This window comes from Stenella coeruleoalba (assembly GCF_951394435.1).
Source record: "Stenella coeruleoalba genome assembly, chromosome: 18".
NCBI lineage: Eukaryota > Metazoa > Chordata > Mammalia > Artiodactyla > Delphinidae > Stenella > Stenella coeruleoalba.
In genome coordinates, this window is record NC_137164.1 from 11,125,675 (window position 1) to 11,142,830 (window position 17,156).

The following is a 17,156-nucleotide window of genomic DNA, read 5'->3' on the forward strand; positions in this document are numbered from 1 at the left end:
CCTGCACGTCCACAGCCTGTGCTCTGCAATGGGAGAGGCCACAACAGTGAGAGGCCCGCGTACTGAAAAAAATCAATTGTAAATGCAACAAGAGAATATAGTTACTATTTTACTGGTCAACATATTTAGATTTATCCAAATTTTTATCATTTACTTTTGCTCATCATTCCTTTTTGAGTATCTGACTTACATGTGCTATCATTTTCTTTCTTCTTAAAGAACACCCCCTTTAGTATTTCATTTAGTGCAGGCCTGACACTCCTGAATTCCCTCACTTCTTGTTTAACTAAATATCTTTGAAATTCACCTCTATTTTTGAGGGATATTTTGAACCAAAGTAGAGTTTAGGTTGGAAGCTATTTCCTTTTAATGCTTTAAAGATATTAATGGGAAATTCTTAGCCATTACCTCTTCTAATATTGCTTCAGAATCATTCTGTTCTTTCTCTGGGATTTGAATTACACATATATTAGATATTTTCTGTATTTCTCATCTATCTATCTATTTCTCTCTCTCTATTATTCTAGTATTTCTTTTTAACCTTAGTCCACTTTACTAATTCTCTTTTTAACTGTTTCTAATCTTCTGCATTCTTAATTTTAATTTTTGTGTAAGTACTAGAATTTCCATTTGATTTTTTTATAGGTTAATATTCTCTTCCAGTTTCCTATAGTGTTTTTAATTTTCATGTATGTGTATATATATGATAATAGTTGCAGCCATGGATTTTTATGTGTTTTTTTCTCTAATGGATTATTTATAGTTTTATTCCTACAAATTACTTAGAATCTGTAAACCCCTCTAAATGAGATTTCCTTAATATAGGTAAAAACCAATATATGATTGTGTTTTTTAAACTAAACTCTTGTGTTTTAAGTCATATTGTTTTAATCCAGGCACTAGAGCTGTAGAAATTCATCTAAAGCATTATTATATCCTTTGAATGTTTAGTTTTCCTATCATTGGTCATTTTGTTAGAGTGGTTGATAAATTTCCCAAGTTGCAACCATAATTGTGTTCATGGAAATCAGTAATTCTCTTTCTTAAAAAAATTTGTGCTTACTATCAAGAAAAATAGCCAAAGTCAAAATAGCATCATAAGCATAGTTAGTGTGACTGAAGAGAATGAAAAAGAATAAAGTGGGGAGAGAGGAATGAGTAGCTTAAGAGAATGCATTTCAGCCTAGAGTTGACAAATTCTATATTTAGGTCCCAAGAATGTTCTAAAATATTAAGAAGTTATAAACAGATTATTAAGATTATAACCCTCACACTAGACTATGAAGGGCAAATTCCCCATCAAGTCTACATTTGTATTATTTCTCTGCACAAAATGTCTTAGACTAAGTGAATGTTTTTTGAATAAATGAAAACTTCCAAATGAAAAATTAGTACTTGGTGTTTTCCCTAAATTAAGTGAAATATGCTAGTTGTTTTAGAAAATAATTTGCCAAAGGACCTTGTTCTTTTTCTGGCAGCTATAGGTTCCTTCCGCTTTTAAAATGAAAATTACATTCAAGAGAAAGAATAATTTATTTATTTTTATAAGCTATAAAGTCAAAGAGTTCTCCCTTATTAAGATTTTAAAGAATTTTTAACATGTTAACAGATACATTTTTCATGTGCCTTGGGATTGGGAAAAAATAGTTTTATACTCTGTATTTATCTGAGATGATAATTGAAATAACAATATAGGCACAATATATCTTTTTAAATTTTTTTTTTAGTAATTGGTGGTTATCTGCCAGATGATAGAGGAGGGAGGGTATAAAGCTAAAATTTATGTTTATATCATTTCCTTTGAGAATTTAAATTGTGTAAGAATGAAGATAACATACTTTACACTATGTTTACTTTAAAACACATTATGATGAATCTATATGTCCATTTTCTTCACTATGAAAAAGTGATGATGCAACTTTTCCACTTAGAAAATTTTGTTTTTGCTTGATAGAGAAATCTGGCAGTATTATTTGATAATAATCTCCTGTATTTAAAACCTTTAATCTCTTGCTGGGTAAAATGTTAACATTTTTTTGCCCTTTATTAGAATATTTAAATTATGGTTGCAGAATGATTTATAAAAGCATCATTTAATGTTCTGTTAACATTTTGTAAGAAAATAGCTGCAAAAAGTCTTACTATAGGGATTCACTCACTGAGAAATATCTTTTTGTCCATTACCCTTAAGTAAAGGTAGTTAATACACATTTACATACACACATGTAATTAGTTGTATAGATTAATCAGTTTCTATTTGATATTTACTTTAATCACCAAGAACAGTACTTTTGCAATTCTGAAGCCTCTAAATTATTATACAGAAACCTGTAAAATATGCAAAAAAAATCTTAAACTAGGGAAAAATGTTTCTGACTTCAATTAGATAGTAGTATATTATGATCCAATAGTATAACTCTGATGTGAACCTCTATAAATCTAGAATTTTTCTAACGTAATTTTACTCAGTTAATCTTAAGTAAAAATAAATATTCATGCTTCACTCAGAATTCAGGTGCAAAAACAGTAGTAATTATATCTAGATTTTTCTCCTCTTCATAGGTTCTCTTTTACCATTCTTACTTACCTTTCCTTGGTAGAGAGGATTACTTTAGCTGAGAAGCTTCATCAAACATGATCCTGGAGATTAGAAAGAATGAATGAAATAATGGATCTAAAAAAGAAATTCTGTCTATATTCTCTAAAATTGAGAGCTAACTCATTATTATGATGATTATTCTGTGACTTCAGGTAGTCCTTCCTTTCCTAGCTGTTTTATTACAACTTAATAATAGTAAGTACTTTCATTAAAACAGTTTTTCTCAAAACGTGTTTCCTAGATAAGCAGTATCAAGCCACCTGAGAATCTTTTAGAAGTGCAAACTGTGTCGGTACACCCAAACCTGCTGAACCTCTAAGGCTGGGGCCCTAGCAGTTTGGGTTTAAACAGGCCTTGCAGGTGATTCCAACCTACACCAAAGATTGAGAACCACTGCCTTAATGTAGGTGTTTGCTGCAGGAGTAACAGAGTGGAGGAGAATATTGAAAACTCTTTGTCTTCAGCAAGTCTGCAAAGCCCCACCCAGGTCCTTTTTTCTTGCTTAAAGTTGTTCCTCCATAATATTCTCTTTAAGTGTTTTTGGAAGTTACTAAACCTGAGTTTCCTCTGAGTTCTTCTTTCTCTAAAGCTGTTGACCCAAATAAGAGGAAGTAAACTTAAACTGAAGTGTTAATGATGAGGCTTTGTGTCCACAGAGGATTCAGATCATGCTCTTTCCAAGTTAGGAAAGAGCATCCTAGATTATTCCCTAATCCCTCGCTATTCACTTAAAAAAAGATGGAATAGTTCAGTTTTAAATATTAATAATACATTGCAAATTATTCTGTAATTACCTTTTTGTCATTTATGTTTTCCTCATACATAACAAAAATGTTGCTTAGCATTGTGGCAGAACTTTTATTACTGTAAAGTATTGTTTAACTCCTTACTGTACATGTCTTCTGTGTAGAAGAATGTGTGCTCATCTAAGATTATTATATTGATTTTGTTTTGGTTCAAATATATCAGAGTCACATTTTGTAAGATTAAATACAGATGTGTTCTATTCAAAGTAGCAGTTACAAGAGCTATCATTGTTGACCTCCCACTATGTGCCAAGCACTTTTCTATGCACTTTACATGCCTTAGCTCATTAACTTTCACCTGGTAGGCACTGTTACCATCTTCATTTTGCAGACATAGGAAGTCTAATGTCCCAAGGTCACCTAGGTAGCATACGATGGAGCCAGCATTCCAGTTCAAGCAGTCTTACTCTAAAGCACTTACTTGTAAGAGAGACAGTTGGATGTTACCAAATTATTTATTTGAGCAGAATTATTTTCTTTATCTGTGTTTTTACTTTTACATATCTTGCTCAAGGTACTTTCAAGAATGTCAGATAGTGCTTATATAAAGTCATATAACTTGAAATTTAATAGTCAGCAATATAAATAATGAATGATACAATGATTGGTAAATAAAAAGTAAGTGGGCTTATGAAATAGAAAACGCCTACTTTGGCAAAGCAATTCACCTGTATCATACTGAATTCAGTTATCCCCTTATTTGTCCTGCTTTTCAGGAAATTTTCAGGGAACTCTTGAGAACAAGAGCTCATTCTTTGTAACTTTCACAGTGACCCGTGTAGTAGGTATTCGAAACAGCCTTCTTTGGTGGAAAGAAGGATAGACAAAGAAGCCATACAGGAACTTCTTTTCTTGAAGCTCCTAGAGTTATGGACAGAATCTGTGGCCCTTGTGGGTGACAGGATCCTGATTCCTTTTCACAGTATAATCAATCTGATTTAGCAACAGTCTTTTGAGTAGCCTTATGACTGATGTGAAACTCTACAGTGTCCCTTCTACATGAAGCTGTTACTATTCAGTGGGTTAGAATTGGACTTTTATAATTTTAAAGGTTTTAATTTAGAAGTAAAGTTTATTTGACTTTTTATATTGAACCATATTTACTAGTCTTTATGTCTTAATTTCAACAGCATCACTGCAAAACTTGAAAGAGCTTTAGAAAAAGTTGCTCCTCTTCTTCGTGAAATTTTTGTAGACTTTGCCCCATTCCTATCTCGTACACTTCTTGGCAGTCATGGACAAGAGCTATTGATAGAAGGTATGATTTCTCTCTCTATTCTAATTATTTTAGTTTCCTATAATGTATCTATTAATCATGGCATAACTTGTGCTACTAGAGGAATATTTATTGACAGAAGAATATAAAGACATTGCTTCCACAAATTCTAGTAAGATATTCATGTATGCTTTCTCCTTATTCATTAAAAAAAAAAAAGTAGCATGTTTGCTCAGTCAATGCTAATAACAGAATGAAGAACTTTGAAAAAGTGTTGGAATGGGAGGCTCTGGCCCTTATAATCCCAATCTATTAGGGCTGCTGTATATCCTTCATTAGGGTGGCATGTTTACTAAGCAATGATCTCTAAAATCCCCTTCTAACTCTTAAAGTGATGCTTCAAGTGACTTTTCTTATTCACACATACCATGTGTAATATGAGAATCCTTAACTGAGAAAATGTAAAGAAATACTTAACTGGGAATTGATGAAGCTGTTATCTACTCGTCAGCAGCTTAAATGGAGTGAGAAGGCAAAGAAGATAAATTAACTGTTGGGAAGATTTAATATAAGCATCTGTATTAGGAGCTTTGAAAAATATGGTTGTCTGAAGCCTTACTTCTTTAAACAGAAGTTTTGTTCTATAAATATTCATGAGCTTCAGAAAGGGGTAATCAATATCTAGATGATCCTGATATTGATATGAATAATGGCTTTAGGTGCTATTCCTTGAATTTAGCAGGTATATATATATTTATATATATGTTTATATATTTGCAAACATACATACACTCACAACACACACACACACACACACACACACACACACACACATATTTGCTTTTTACGTCCTATTTACTGTTGGAAGTTTTCCTTACCTGTTCTGTCATTGTCTCAACTGCTTTTACACAATCTGTTTCTATTAGGGGAAACAATAATAGTTAATAACCTGAATTTAAACCCTTGTTTCACTGCTTTCTTAGCTGTATGACCTTTGTGAGTTACGTAGCCATTTTGTAGCTTAGTTGCTTTCTATAAGGTGTAGTCAATGATAACACCTCCCTCCCAGGGTTCTTGTAAGGATTAAATTGTATAATGCCTATAAAGCTCTTAGAATAGTGACACATGGAGGGCTATTCATTTTTTTCTTAATACAGTGTTCTTGCTCTAGGCCAAGTGCTATTAGATACTTGGAATATATTAGTAAATAACAAAGATCCCTGTCTTGGTCACCTTATATTCTATCAAAGAGAGAACATAAATAAATACTGAGCAAAATAAGTAATTAAATTATATAGCATATGAGGTGGTAAGTGTTATGTAAAAGGATAAGTACAACATAGGGGATTGGTATTATAGAAGTGTCAGGGTTAGGTTGCAGTTTTAAAGAGGTGATTAATTTTAAATAAGCCAGTAGTAAAAGTTACATCTCAGCAAAGACTTAAAGGAGGTGAGCCATACCGCTTACTAGAAGAGTGTCCTAGGTCAAGAGAATAGTGTAATGACCCTATAACATGTGTTACCTGTATAATAAGAAAAAAAATTCAATAAACATCATTAAAAAATTAAATCTCAAATGTTTCCTCATTCCCTAAAAGTCTTTTAATTTTTTCAGTATTTATGTATATCTTTTCCAGAAATTAACTGACAAATTTACCAAAGAAATTCATAAATGGTGAACAAATACATGCAAAAATAAACATGGAATAAAGTTAGTAATATAGTAGTGTTAGTAATGGATCCTGTACTGTTATTAGAATTGGGATGCAAATTCAGCACTGTTTTCCAGCAGCCAAAGCAAAGAAGGAATTATTTGAAGTTATAAAACTTATATTATTGGTTCCTAAATGAGTTTGTGACAATTTTGAGTTCTAAGGAGTTACTGTCAGATGACTTTTTAACTGCTCTATGTTGGTCAGTCAGAACCCCATACATGTAGCCCCCTTTCCAGAATTTTCCATGGCCAGACATCTGGACTGTTTCTTATTTCTTCCCAGCCCTGCAGAGAGAAGGTAGGAGAAATAGCCTGTAATTGAGAGCTGTTTTTCTTGGGCTTCCCTAAGTTTACCTCAAATACTCTGAATTGAGTTGAAGCAGCATTAAGAATAATCCTCTTGGATTTTTATAAAGGTGACTGTGCTAAAAAGGAAACGTTAGACCAAGTTATATATTAAGAATTCACTTTGTGTTCCCTTGATAGAATACAATTTTACTTTTTCACTTTTCTGAATCCAAAGAATTTAATTAAATATCCTATTTTTAAAACTATGTTGGTGTAATGTTCATACTCTTCTTTTGTGTTAAAATGATTTTTCTTAATAAAATGATGATAGCAAATGGTAGATTTTTAAGTTTTGAGTTTCGTTTTGTAAATGCCATTACTTGGCACAATAGAAAGTTGACAACCTTAAGATATGGTCCTCCAAATTTCTGCTAGGCCATACAATCAAAAAATCTAGAATCCTCTGCTGTATTCCAGAACAGCATTAGGTATCCTCACCATTTAGTCATAAACTTCCTTTTCAGACTCAACTAGTCTCTGTCCTCTTACTATAGAGGACATTCCTTTAACATTCAGTAAGTTACACATTGTCACATTGCTTTGTTTTTGTACAACCCTTCCTTCTGCATTGGATCTTTTTCCTTTTTTCTTTCCCCCAAATTATTCTCATCCTTTGAGTTCTGCTTCAGGTTCCTTATGCCAAATTAATGCCTTCTCTTCTGTGCTCCAGTGCCATTTTATTTATACAATATTAATAAAATTAGTTTTCGCTTGTAAATAGGAAGTATTTTATTGGTTTTATTAACATTGCCTAACTTAGATTCTGGTACATAATATTGAGTATTTTTTTCCTTGTACTTGAATACAACATTATTTGTGTTACTGATAATGTTTGGTAGAGGTAAGTTTTGAAAATAAGGGAAGGTAGATAAAACTTTTGTGTTCTGTGGTGAGAATTCCTAATATTGATCAATCATCCACACCCATGCCTTGGATCCTATACTCACCCAAGGTCCATCCTTGCTCTCTGCCCCAGACTATGGAAATATATATCCTGTCATGTTCTCATTCTTGAACATGTACTCTTGATCATTCTTTCTTTTTCCCTCTCCTCCATTTCCCTTCTTTCCATAATTTGACACACTATTCCTCTCCTCTGAGAAGAAAAACTGTCAAACTATTGTGAAGAGCTCAGGAGAGTAATATGATAAAATATCTTTAGTTATTGAATATTTCTGTTCAGAAATAGTGCTTCTGATGAATAAATCTCAGTGCTTTTGATTTCATCATATGTATAGGTATGGTAGGAACAAAACTGGATTTAGGTAACTGAAAGATATTTTAATGTCTTATGAGAAGAGAAGACAATTACTCCTGATTTCAAGTAATCATAAAATATGTTTGAATTGAATCTTTGTTGTTTTATATTCAGTTTTTCTTGATTCACGTGTGTATCCATTTAACTCTTTTCTTATAGAATAATTAATTATTGGTAGTTTATACTGTCTGTGTCCTTTAAAACACATGCTAAAATAATGTCCTTTCCTTTTCTTAATTTGTCTATCATTTTATTAGTCAACCTGTGTTAAATTTATTATTGTATGATTCTATAGGAATCAGTGTTGTTCATACCTTTTAAGTTCACTCATTAACGGTAGCTATTTTTGCATAGCTTTTGTGTGTGTGTGTGTGTGTGTGTGTGTGTGTGTGTGTGTCTTCCCCTTGGCAATAATTAGTATTTTTTAAGATGATAGTTTTGGGGAGCTTAGTGAACTTTCTCTAAGAAAATTCTAGCTTTTCAATGTGCAAACTAATGTGTACAAATTAGAGTATATAATGCAAGTATCAAAATCTACCAGCTTAAGATGGCAAAACAGGGGCTTCCCTGGTAGCGCAGTGGTTGAGAGTCCGCTTGCCAATGCAGGGAACGCAAGTTCGTGCCCCGGTCCGGGAAGATCCCGCATGCCGCGGAGCGGCTGGGCCCGTGAGCCATGGCCGCTGAGCCTGCGCGTCCGGAGCCTGTGCTCCGCAGCGGGAGAGGCCACAACAGTGAGAGGCCCGCATACCAAAAAAAAAAAAAAAAAAAAAAAAAGATGGCAAAACAACGTTTGGTCCAAAATTGTTATAGTTATACTAATGGGTTGGTTACCGAACTTTTAAATCTGTTTCACTGCTCTATTATTGCATGAGTACACCATTGTTTTAATCCTTGTCAATTTATAGAAGTTGTATGTAATCATCACCCACCAGTCCTGCTCATCTTTTTGAATAAATGATCATTATCATTAATTTAAAACAAAACAAAATTGCTTTATTTATTTGGCTTAGGCAGCAATGGAGGATGCACTTCAGAGGAGCCACTGGACTTCTCTTAAAGAGTTGAGAGGAGCCTATTTTAGAGTTCAGATTTAAGGAAGAAGGTCCCGTTGTAGATGGAGTGCTGACGTTAGATCTTGATAACTGTTATTCAGGAGGTCTTGGAAATACCATGAGCCTAGAGTTGCCATAGTAATAAGGAAGCAGACCCAAGTTAATTAGAAGAGAAGATGTTTGTGTGTGTGTGTTGGGGGTGAGGGCTGTGTGTGTATGTGTCTTAGCCTTAGTGCCCTTTACCTTGTTCCACCACCGCACAGAATGGCCCTGAATATCACTGCTATGTTCCATGAGCATTACTTGTGTTTGGTTGAGAACTCACAAGAACATTAGAGATAACTTAATTATCATGGGGATACAGCAGATAGTCTCAAAGTCAGGAAATGAAATACAGATAGACTTGAGGCAGCCTCGAAATGGGAAAGGAGTGTCAGTAACAAGGGCTACTCCTCAAGCAGTTTAACATACATGGAATTGGAGTCCAAGATGAAGGAGGTTGAGACGATATGTGTGTATGTGTATAGCCAAATAATTTGAAAACTATTAATCCTAAGATCCAAGAAATTCAACTAACCTCAAGTGGGATGGACACAAAGAAAATAATTCCATGGAACATCATAATTAAACTGTTCAAAACCAGGTTTCAAGAGAAAATTTCAAAAAGTAGTCATCAACATTAAGCAAACCAACAACTCATTTAAAAATGTCTTGAACAGATACTTCACAAAAGATCACATTAGGATGCCAAATAAGTTCATAAAAAGATAGTCGACATTATCAGAAGGTAAATGCAAATTAAAACCAGGATGACACAACACTACAAACATATGAGAACGACTAAAGTAAAAAATACTGATAATATTGTGTGGGCCAAAAGGTTTGTTCATTTTCTTCCGTAAGATGGCTCTAGTAGCACTTAGTTGTCTTTAATTCATTCAAAACAATTTTGTTAGATTGTATGTGGCAGCTGTCATACCAGTGTGCATTTAAAAAGAGTCCTATCAAAATTGGTGAAGTTTTGGGTAACCATTTTAATATTGAAGATGGAAGAAAAAAAGCAGTGTATTTGGCATATTATGCTTTATTATTTCAAGAAAGGTAAAAACACAACTGAAATGCACAAAAAGATTTGTGCAGTGTATAGAGAAGGTACTGTGACTGATCAAATGTGTCAAAAGTGGTTTGCAAAGTTTCCTGCTAGAGATTTCTCGCTGGATGATGCTCCACGGTCGGGTAGACCAGTTGAAGTTGATAGCTATCCAATCGAAACAGTAATTGAGAACAATCAACGTTATACCACTCAGGAGATAGCCGACATATTCAAAATATCCAAATCAAGTGTTGAAAATCATTTGCACCAGCTTGGTTATGTGAATTGCTTTGATGTTTGGGTTCCACGTAAGTTAAGCGAAAAAAACCTTCTTGACCACATTTCCGCATGCGATTCTCTACTGAAAACGTTACGTTTTTAAAACAAATTGTGAATGGCGATGAAAAGTGGATACTGTACAATAATGTGGAACAGAAGAGATCATGCAGCAAGTGAAATGAACCACCACCAACCACACCAAAGGCTGGTCCTCATCCAAAGAAGGTGATGTTGTGTATATGGTGGGATTGGAAGGGAGCCCTCTATTACGAGCTCTTTCCGAAAACCCAAACGATTAATTCCAAGTCCTGCTCCCGATTCGACTAACTGAAAGCGGCACTGCACTCAATGAAAAGCGTCCAGAAATAGTCAACAGAAAACGTATAATCTTCCATCAGGATAATGCAAGACCATGTGTTTCTCTGATGACCGGGCAAAAACTGTTATAGCTTGGCTGGGAAGTTCTGATTCATCCACCGCATTAACCAGACATTGCACCTTCGGATTTCTATTTATCTCGGTCTTTACAAAATTCTCTTAATGGAAAAAAATTTCATTTCCCTGAAGACTGTAAAAGGAACATGGAACAGTTCTTTGCTCAAAAAAATAAAAAAGTTTTGGGAAGATGGAATTATGAAGTTGCCTGAAAAATGGCAGAAGGTAGTGGAACAAAAGGGTGAATATGTTATTCAATAAAGTTCTTGGTGAAAGTGAAAAACGTGTCGTTTTACTTAAACTGAAGGCTGTTTTTGGCCCACCCAATACCAAGTGCTGGGGAGAATTTGGAGCAACTGGCACTCTCACCCACGGCTTTGAGAATGCAAAGGGGCAGTCACTGAGGAAAATGGTTTGGAAGTTTCTTATTAAGTTAAACAGTCACTTATCATATGACCCAGTAATCCCATTCCTTGAAATTTTCCCTAGAGAAAATGAAAACTTACCTTCACATAGAAACCTATACATGAATGTTCATAGCATCTTTATTTGTGATAGCCAGAAGCTGGAGAAATTCAAATGTTTTTCAGTGAGTAAAAGAATAAAGGGACTGTGGTGCATTCAAACAGAAGAAAAAAGGAACAAACTACTGATAAGCCTTACTGCTTGGATGAATCTCATCAAAATTATTGTGTGGAAGAAAAACTCATCCCAAGGGTTGTGTACGTTATGTTTCCTTTTTATTTTTTGAACATTCTCCATACAGATCAGTGGTGGTCAGGGTTTATGTGTGGGAAAGGGTATCGCTGTAAAGGAATTTTTCAAAGGATTTCTTGGGATGATGGTGATACATGGATCAATACATGTATTAAATCTCATAGAAATTTACACGCAAAGTAAAAAAGTCAGTTTTAATCTGTAATAATTTAAAATTAAAATGTTGAAATCACTGTCAGGAAAAAAAGAACATGAGTTACAAAAATAAAATTATCGTCAACATTTAGTCAGAAATTATTGCAAACCAGAAAATAATGGAACATCTTTCAAGTGTTGATAGAAAAGACTTCCAACCTGAAATTCTTTGTCCAGTGAAAATATTCCTCAAAAATGAAGGAGAAATAAAGACTTTTTCACACAACAAAAGATGTTAAAATTCATTGCCAACACAGCAATGAGTAAATTTTTTCAAGCAGAGGGTTAATGATACCATTTGGAAACTTAGATACACACAAAGGAGAATGTAAGAAATAGTTAATATAGGGGTATATATGAAATATTTTTTTCATTTTCAGTTGATGCAGGAAAATCATTTATTAAAATTCAATACCCATTCATGATAAAATATCTGAGAAAAATAGGTCCCAAAGGGAACAAACCTAACCTAAAATTGGTATTTATGAAAAACTGAAACTAATGTTATACTTAGTGAAAAACCAAGTGAAATTGGGAATAAGGGAAGGATTTTGCCTCTCACCACTTTAACTCAACATTTTACTGTATGATCTTAAGTAGTACAGTAAGTCAAGGAGTAAAAATAATAGACATACAGATTTGGAGAGGTGGAAGTAAAACTGTTTTTGATTGCAGTTGAAATTATCACGTATGTAGAAAATCCTAAGGATCTCGTGCATTGCTGATTCAGAATATAAAAGGGTACAACTTTGAAAAACAGTTTGGCAATGTTTTATCAACAGTCACGTAAAATTTGATCCAGGAATTCCACTACAGTTATCATTCAAGTAAAACACACATATGTCCACATAAAGATACAAATTTTCATACAAAAATTCATAATAAATAGAAAAATTATATTCATTAAAAAAATGGGTAAGCAAATGCTTGTATGTCCATATGATAGATTACTGCTCGGAAATTTAAAAAAAAAAAGTAAAACTACTGATACTCATAGCAAAATGCATGAATTTCAGAAACATCTTGCAAGAGAAGCCTGGCTTAAACGAGTTCATATCGTATGATTTCATTTTTACAAAACACTGGCGCAGAAGAAATCTTTTGTGTAGAACGCAGTGGTTGTCTGGGGTTAGGGATGCAGAGAAGACTGAGTAGGAATAGGCACAAAGGAAATTTGCGGGGAGCAGGTTGTACTGGTGGCTAAATAGATGTGTAAATTTGTCTTTACTCAAAGAAGTGTACATTCAAAATTGTCAAATTGTATTTTATGTAAACTGTCTTTCTATAAAGTTGAATTAAAATACAAAAATAACTTAGGTGTTAAAAATGAGGGCTGAAAATTTATTCTTACTACATGAAAGTGGAAAATATTATGCAGAAGTCAAGAGGAGGAAGACTAAAACCAGACCACTTGATTTCATGAAACGTATCCTTTGGTTACCTTGGAGACATTTCAGAAGAATAGTGGAAACAGATACTGGATTGCCAAAGGCGAACATTTTGGGGAAAAAAATGACTAAACATAGACCACTTGTTGGAAAAATAGGACAGTGAAACAAGAGAGTAAAATTGATAGACATTCAAGTGAGTATGGACAATTTTATTCATGGAGGAGAAATCTATGTCTGTTAGGAGACAGAGGGAAAAAAAAAAGCGAAACATTGGAGATGTAAAAATAAAGATGCTTGATAGGTATAAGAGAAATAGTGCAGAAAGGACATCATGAATCAAGAAGGGCTCAGACCAAATATAGAAATTCACTTTGGAAGGGAACAGGGACACTTCTGAACTTAGAAGAATAATTTATAGAATAAGAATAGATGTGAGTTGAGGGAAATGTAAATGGAATTTTCTGCATCTGTTAAATTCACAATTTATCTGCAAGGATGTTCTCATTCAGTTGTAGTTGATTCTGTGTTCAAAAGCATAGCTCTTTTTGTATTGCCCTAATCGCTGAGCATCTTTTCCAGATTACTTTTTGCTTACAAATTAGTAGAATTTAAGTTGTCCAAAAAATAACACAAATGTTTACTAAATGTAGATGTTAACAAAGATTTTTCCATCATAGGTAACTTCTAACATGAAAACAATACCCTCTAAAAAGAGAAATCATACTTTTTCATCACAAATAAAATATTTCAAACTGCCCAGTTTAGTATTTCAATATGGAAATCTCCTTTTAGCCAATAAAGATGATTAAAGCAAAGAAGACATGATTCATCAAAGAGAATGGTTTTACTAAAGTCCTCAAACCAATATTAGTTTTTCATTCACTAAAATTATTATGACTCTTATCATATATTCTTGACTAGCTGAGCTGGAACTACATTCCAACAACGTAATATAAAATCAAGGAATGATGAAAAGTCAGAGAAACCTTATTTACCAGAAGAATTTCCTGAATATAGTATATCAAGTATATTGGTATATATAATATACTATATTAAGTGTTCTGTATTATACTATAGAAATATAGTCAGAGGTAACACATCATCTCCTAGGCTCCCAGGAGAGAAATTAGAAGTAAAGCCTACAGGAATGAATCTTCTTCACAGAGATAGGAGATATGAATAACAGCATATAAATCAAGAATAGACCATGAAATTGAATATTATTGGCCAAAATGTGTAGCCTGAATTTAAACGTGGGGAAACTTTTTTTAAATTTGGGGGGAGAAAAGCAATCTGGATACCAAAATTAGGAAGTTTTGAGGTGCAGGAAAGCTGTGAACTGTTGTAGATGAAAGGATACTAATAAGCTATGACAACTGAATGTAGTGCATGATCTTTGTATCTTGGATTAAAAAAGAAGCTTTAAAAAAAGTAGGCCATGTGTGGCCATCTAAAAGTGGTATATCGGAACTACTTACTACAGGAATAACTGAATATGAAGAATCTGTCATCAGTAGCAGCTAAATGTATCCCTAAGAAACACCTTGATATGGTGTTTGGGAAATATTTTTGTTTCACGAAATAATAGATTGTAGTTACCTGTAACATATATTTCATAACATAATTTTAGAAGGGAACAGTTTTCTCTTTTGTTCTAATAAAGTTAAAGTATTCATATAAATTTTCATGCAAACCAGAACGTTTTCAGAAGAGAAAATGCCCATATTTAGAATGACACGCAGGCTGGTATCAGCTTGCATTATCTGGGCAAATCACTACATATGGGTGCTCTAGATCAGTTAATAACATGAAGCAAAGGTCTGTATATTCCATGGACTATAGAATATTGAATAACAAGTCTGTTTTCGGAGGCTACACATGTAGTTTATATTGAGGCAGAAAATAACTTATTTTTATACTGTGAAAATTGCCTGCATACTGATTTAGATATAATGTCTATACATATGCTAAGCTACATGGGACCTTCCAGAAACTAAGCTTGAAATCACTATAGGCATTTATTTTTTCACCCTCTCAGATGTTTATGCACATTCAAGAAATAAACAATTGGGAAAGAAAAATTAAATTGGAAAATTTTAAAGAGAAAATACACTGCTGAGTACTTACAGTGGTTATATTTTCCAGCCATTTTATATTCTTATGGACATTATATAGTTATAATATGTAATTAGTTCACAGTGTTTATACTGAGTTCAGTTAGTAACTGATGGCCCTCTGTATCCTTAAGTTGCTCTAAGGCAAATCCACCTTTTTTTTTAACTGAATTCTGATTGTTTTAGATTATGAAATATGTTATAAATATTCTTTTAATTTTATAATATTAACTTACATACTTTAAAAACTTGAGAATATTATTTTTTTCCTTCTGTTTTAATAGATTCATGGAAAGCATGCACTCCACAAGGGCTCTAGGACCTGCCAGAGGACCTAGCATTAGCTATGTACCCAAAACACACTTGTGGATGGATAAGTGGATGGTAGAACAAATGAAATTGTTTTCTATAGTCAAGTAGATTCTAGTAATTGGTCTGAATGATAAAAGAGAGGGGCTTAATTTATTTAATTTGAAACAAGCAAAAAGCAAAAATCCCTTGGTTGCCTTATTCCAACGTTGTCTGAGGACTTCACGAGTGATGGTTATAGTAACTTTTTAATATTGACCATGAAATAATATATTTCAGTACAATACTCCCAAGTTTTGTTTATATCCCAGAAAGCTGATATTTATCCTGATATTGCTTTGTTCCCAACTATATTCCTAAAACAAAATTTTGTAAAATAACAGTACAGCATACACAGAAACAGAATTTGGGTGCATGTTAGTCAGGTTTAAACCTGGAAGGGAAACCAGGTATGTAAGGGAAGTGAAGATACCAGGGCCAGAAGAATGTATATCTGTTCATGACCACTGTTGAAGATTGTGGAAAGGCAGCGACACTGACTTTGCCAAATACATATATTCTAGAGAAAAAGAAACTAGATCCTAGTCATCTACAGAAGAATTTTGAAAAGGGAGAGAGAAAATCAAAATATGATTAAGATACTGTCTGTCAATTGTATACAGCAAGGTTGAAATAGGAGAGTTTGGAGGCAGAAAGAGCAAATAAGATTTTATTGACTAAATCTAGTGTTTCAATAAAGGTCTAATGCGAACAAAAAAAAAGATTTTAAAAAGACAGTTGAAAGACAATTTCAACTCAGATAAAGTATATAAAAGTGAGGCTTTTTTTTTCTCCCCTTAGTGCCTGTTTTATCATTGCGAATTTGACGTGTACATAGCAAAGCAGTGCAACATAATCGTCCATTTTATGTTCAAAACTAATCCCTGCGAAACAACTACCATCCTTTATTGGGACCACTATAAAAAGGAAATACTTAAAGGCTACGAGTGAAAGCCCTATGAACTCACAGGGCAGATGCTGTAAATGATTTTAATCTGTATACTACCACCACGTACTGCCTGTTGGATTACTACTTCTCATTCTTGTTTTCAAGTACAGAATGAAATAGAAATCTGATGCCTATATAACCTACCAAGAACCCATACTTTTCCATATCATTTTTCTCACCATCATGCAACTACTCCGCTAGTCCCAGTTTAGCCCAGTAAGACATGAAGGAAGTACTTAGCATCATGGATATTCAGGCCAGAAAGAAATACAGGTGTCCTTTAGTGTAGGAATCAGCAAACTTTTTCCATATGGAGCCCAAAAACAAATACTTTAGCCTTTGCATACAGTTTCTGTCATAACTTCTCAACTTTGCCATTTTAGTGAGGAAGTAGCTGCAGACAATATGTAAAGCAACGAGCTTGGCTATGAAATTTGAATATTCAACATTTGAATATTTTATGTTTCAAGTGTCATGAAATATTCTTCTTTCTTTTTTTTTCCCAACCATTTCAAAATGTAAAAACTCTCCTTAGCTTTCAGGCCATGTAAATACAGGAGGCAGGCCAGCTTTAGTGATATTCAGACTGCAGCTTGTGATCCATTGATGATATGGCATAATCAGTAAAGCATGCCCTGACAG

The 17,156-nt window shown here is 33.6% G+C and overlaps 1 protein-coding gene across 8 annotated transcripts in view; it reads left to right on the plus strand.

Moving 5' to 3' along the window:
• The window catches only part of NBEA (neurobeachin), a 630,595-nt gene that overhangs the window by 262,477 nt on the left and 350,962 nt on the right, over window positions 1-17,156 (plus strand). For all 8 annotated transcript variants that reach the window (XM_079902587.1, XM_079902590.1, XM_079902583.1 and 5 more), the window contains one exon: window positions 4,536-4,663. In XM_079902587.1, coding sequence (XP_079758713.1) covers window positions 4,536-4,663 — 128 coding nt within the window. The remainder of the gene's footprint in view (window positions 1-4,535; window positions 4,664-17,156) is intronic.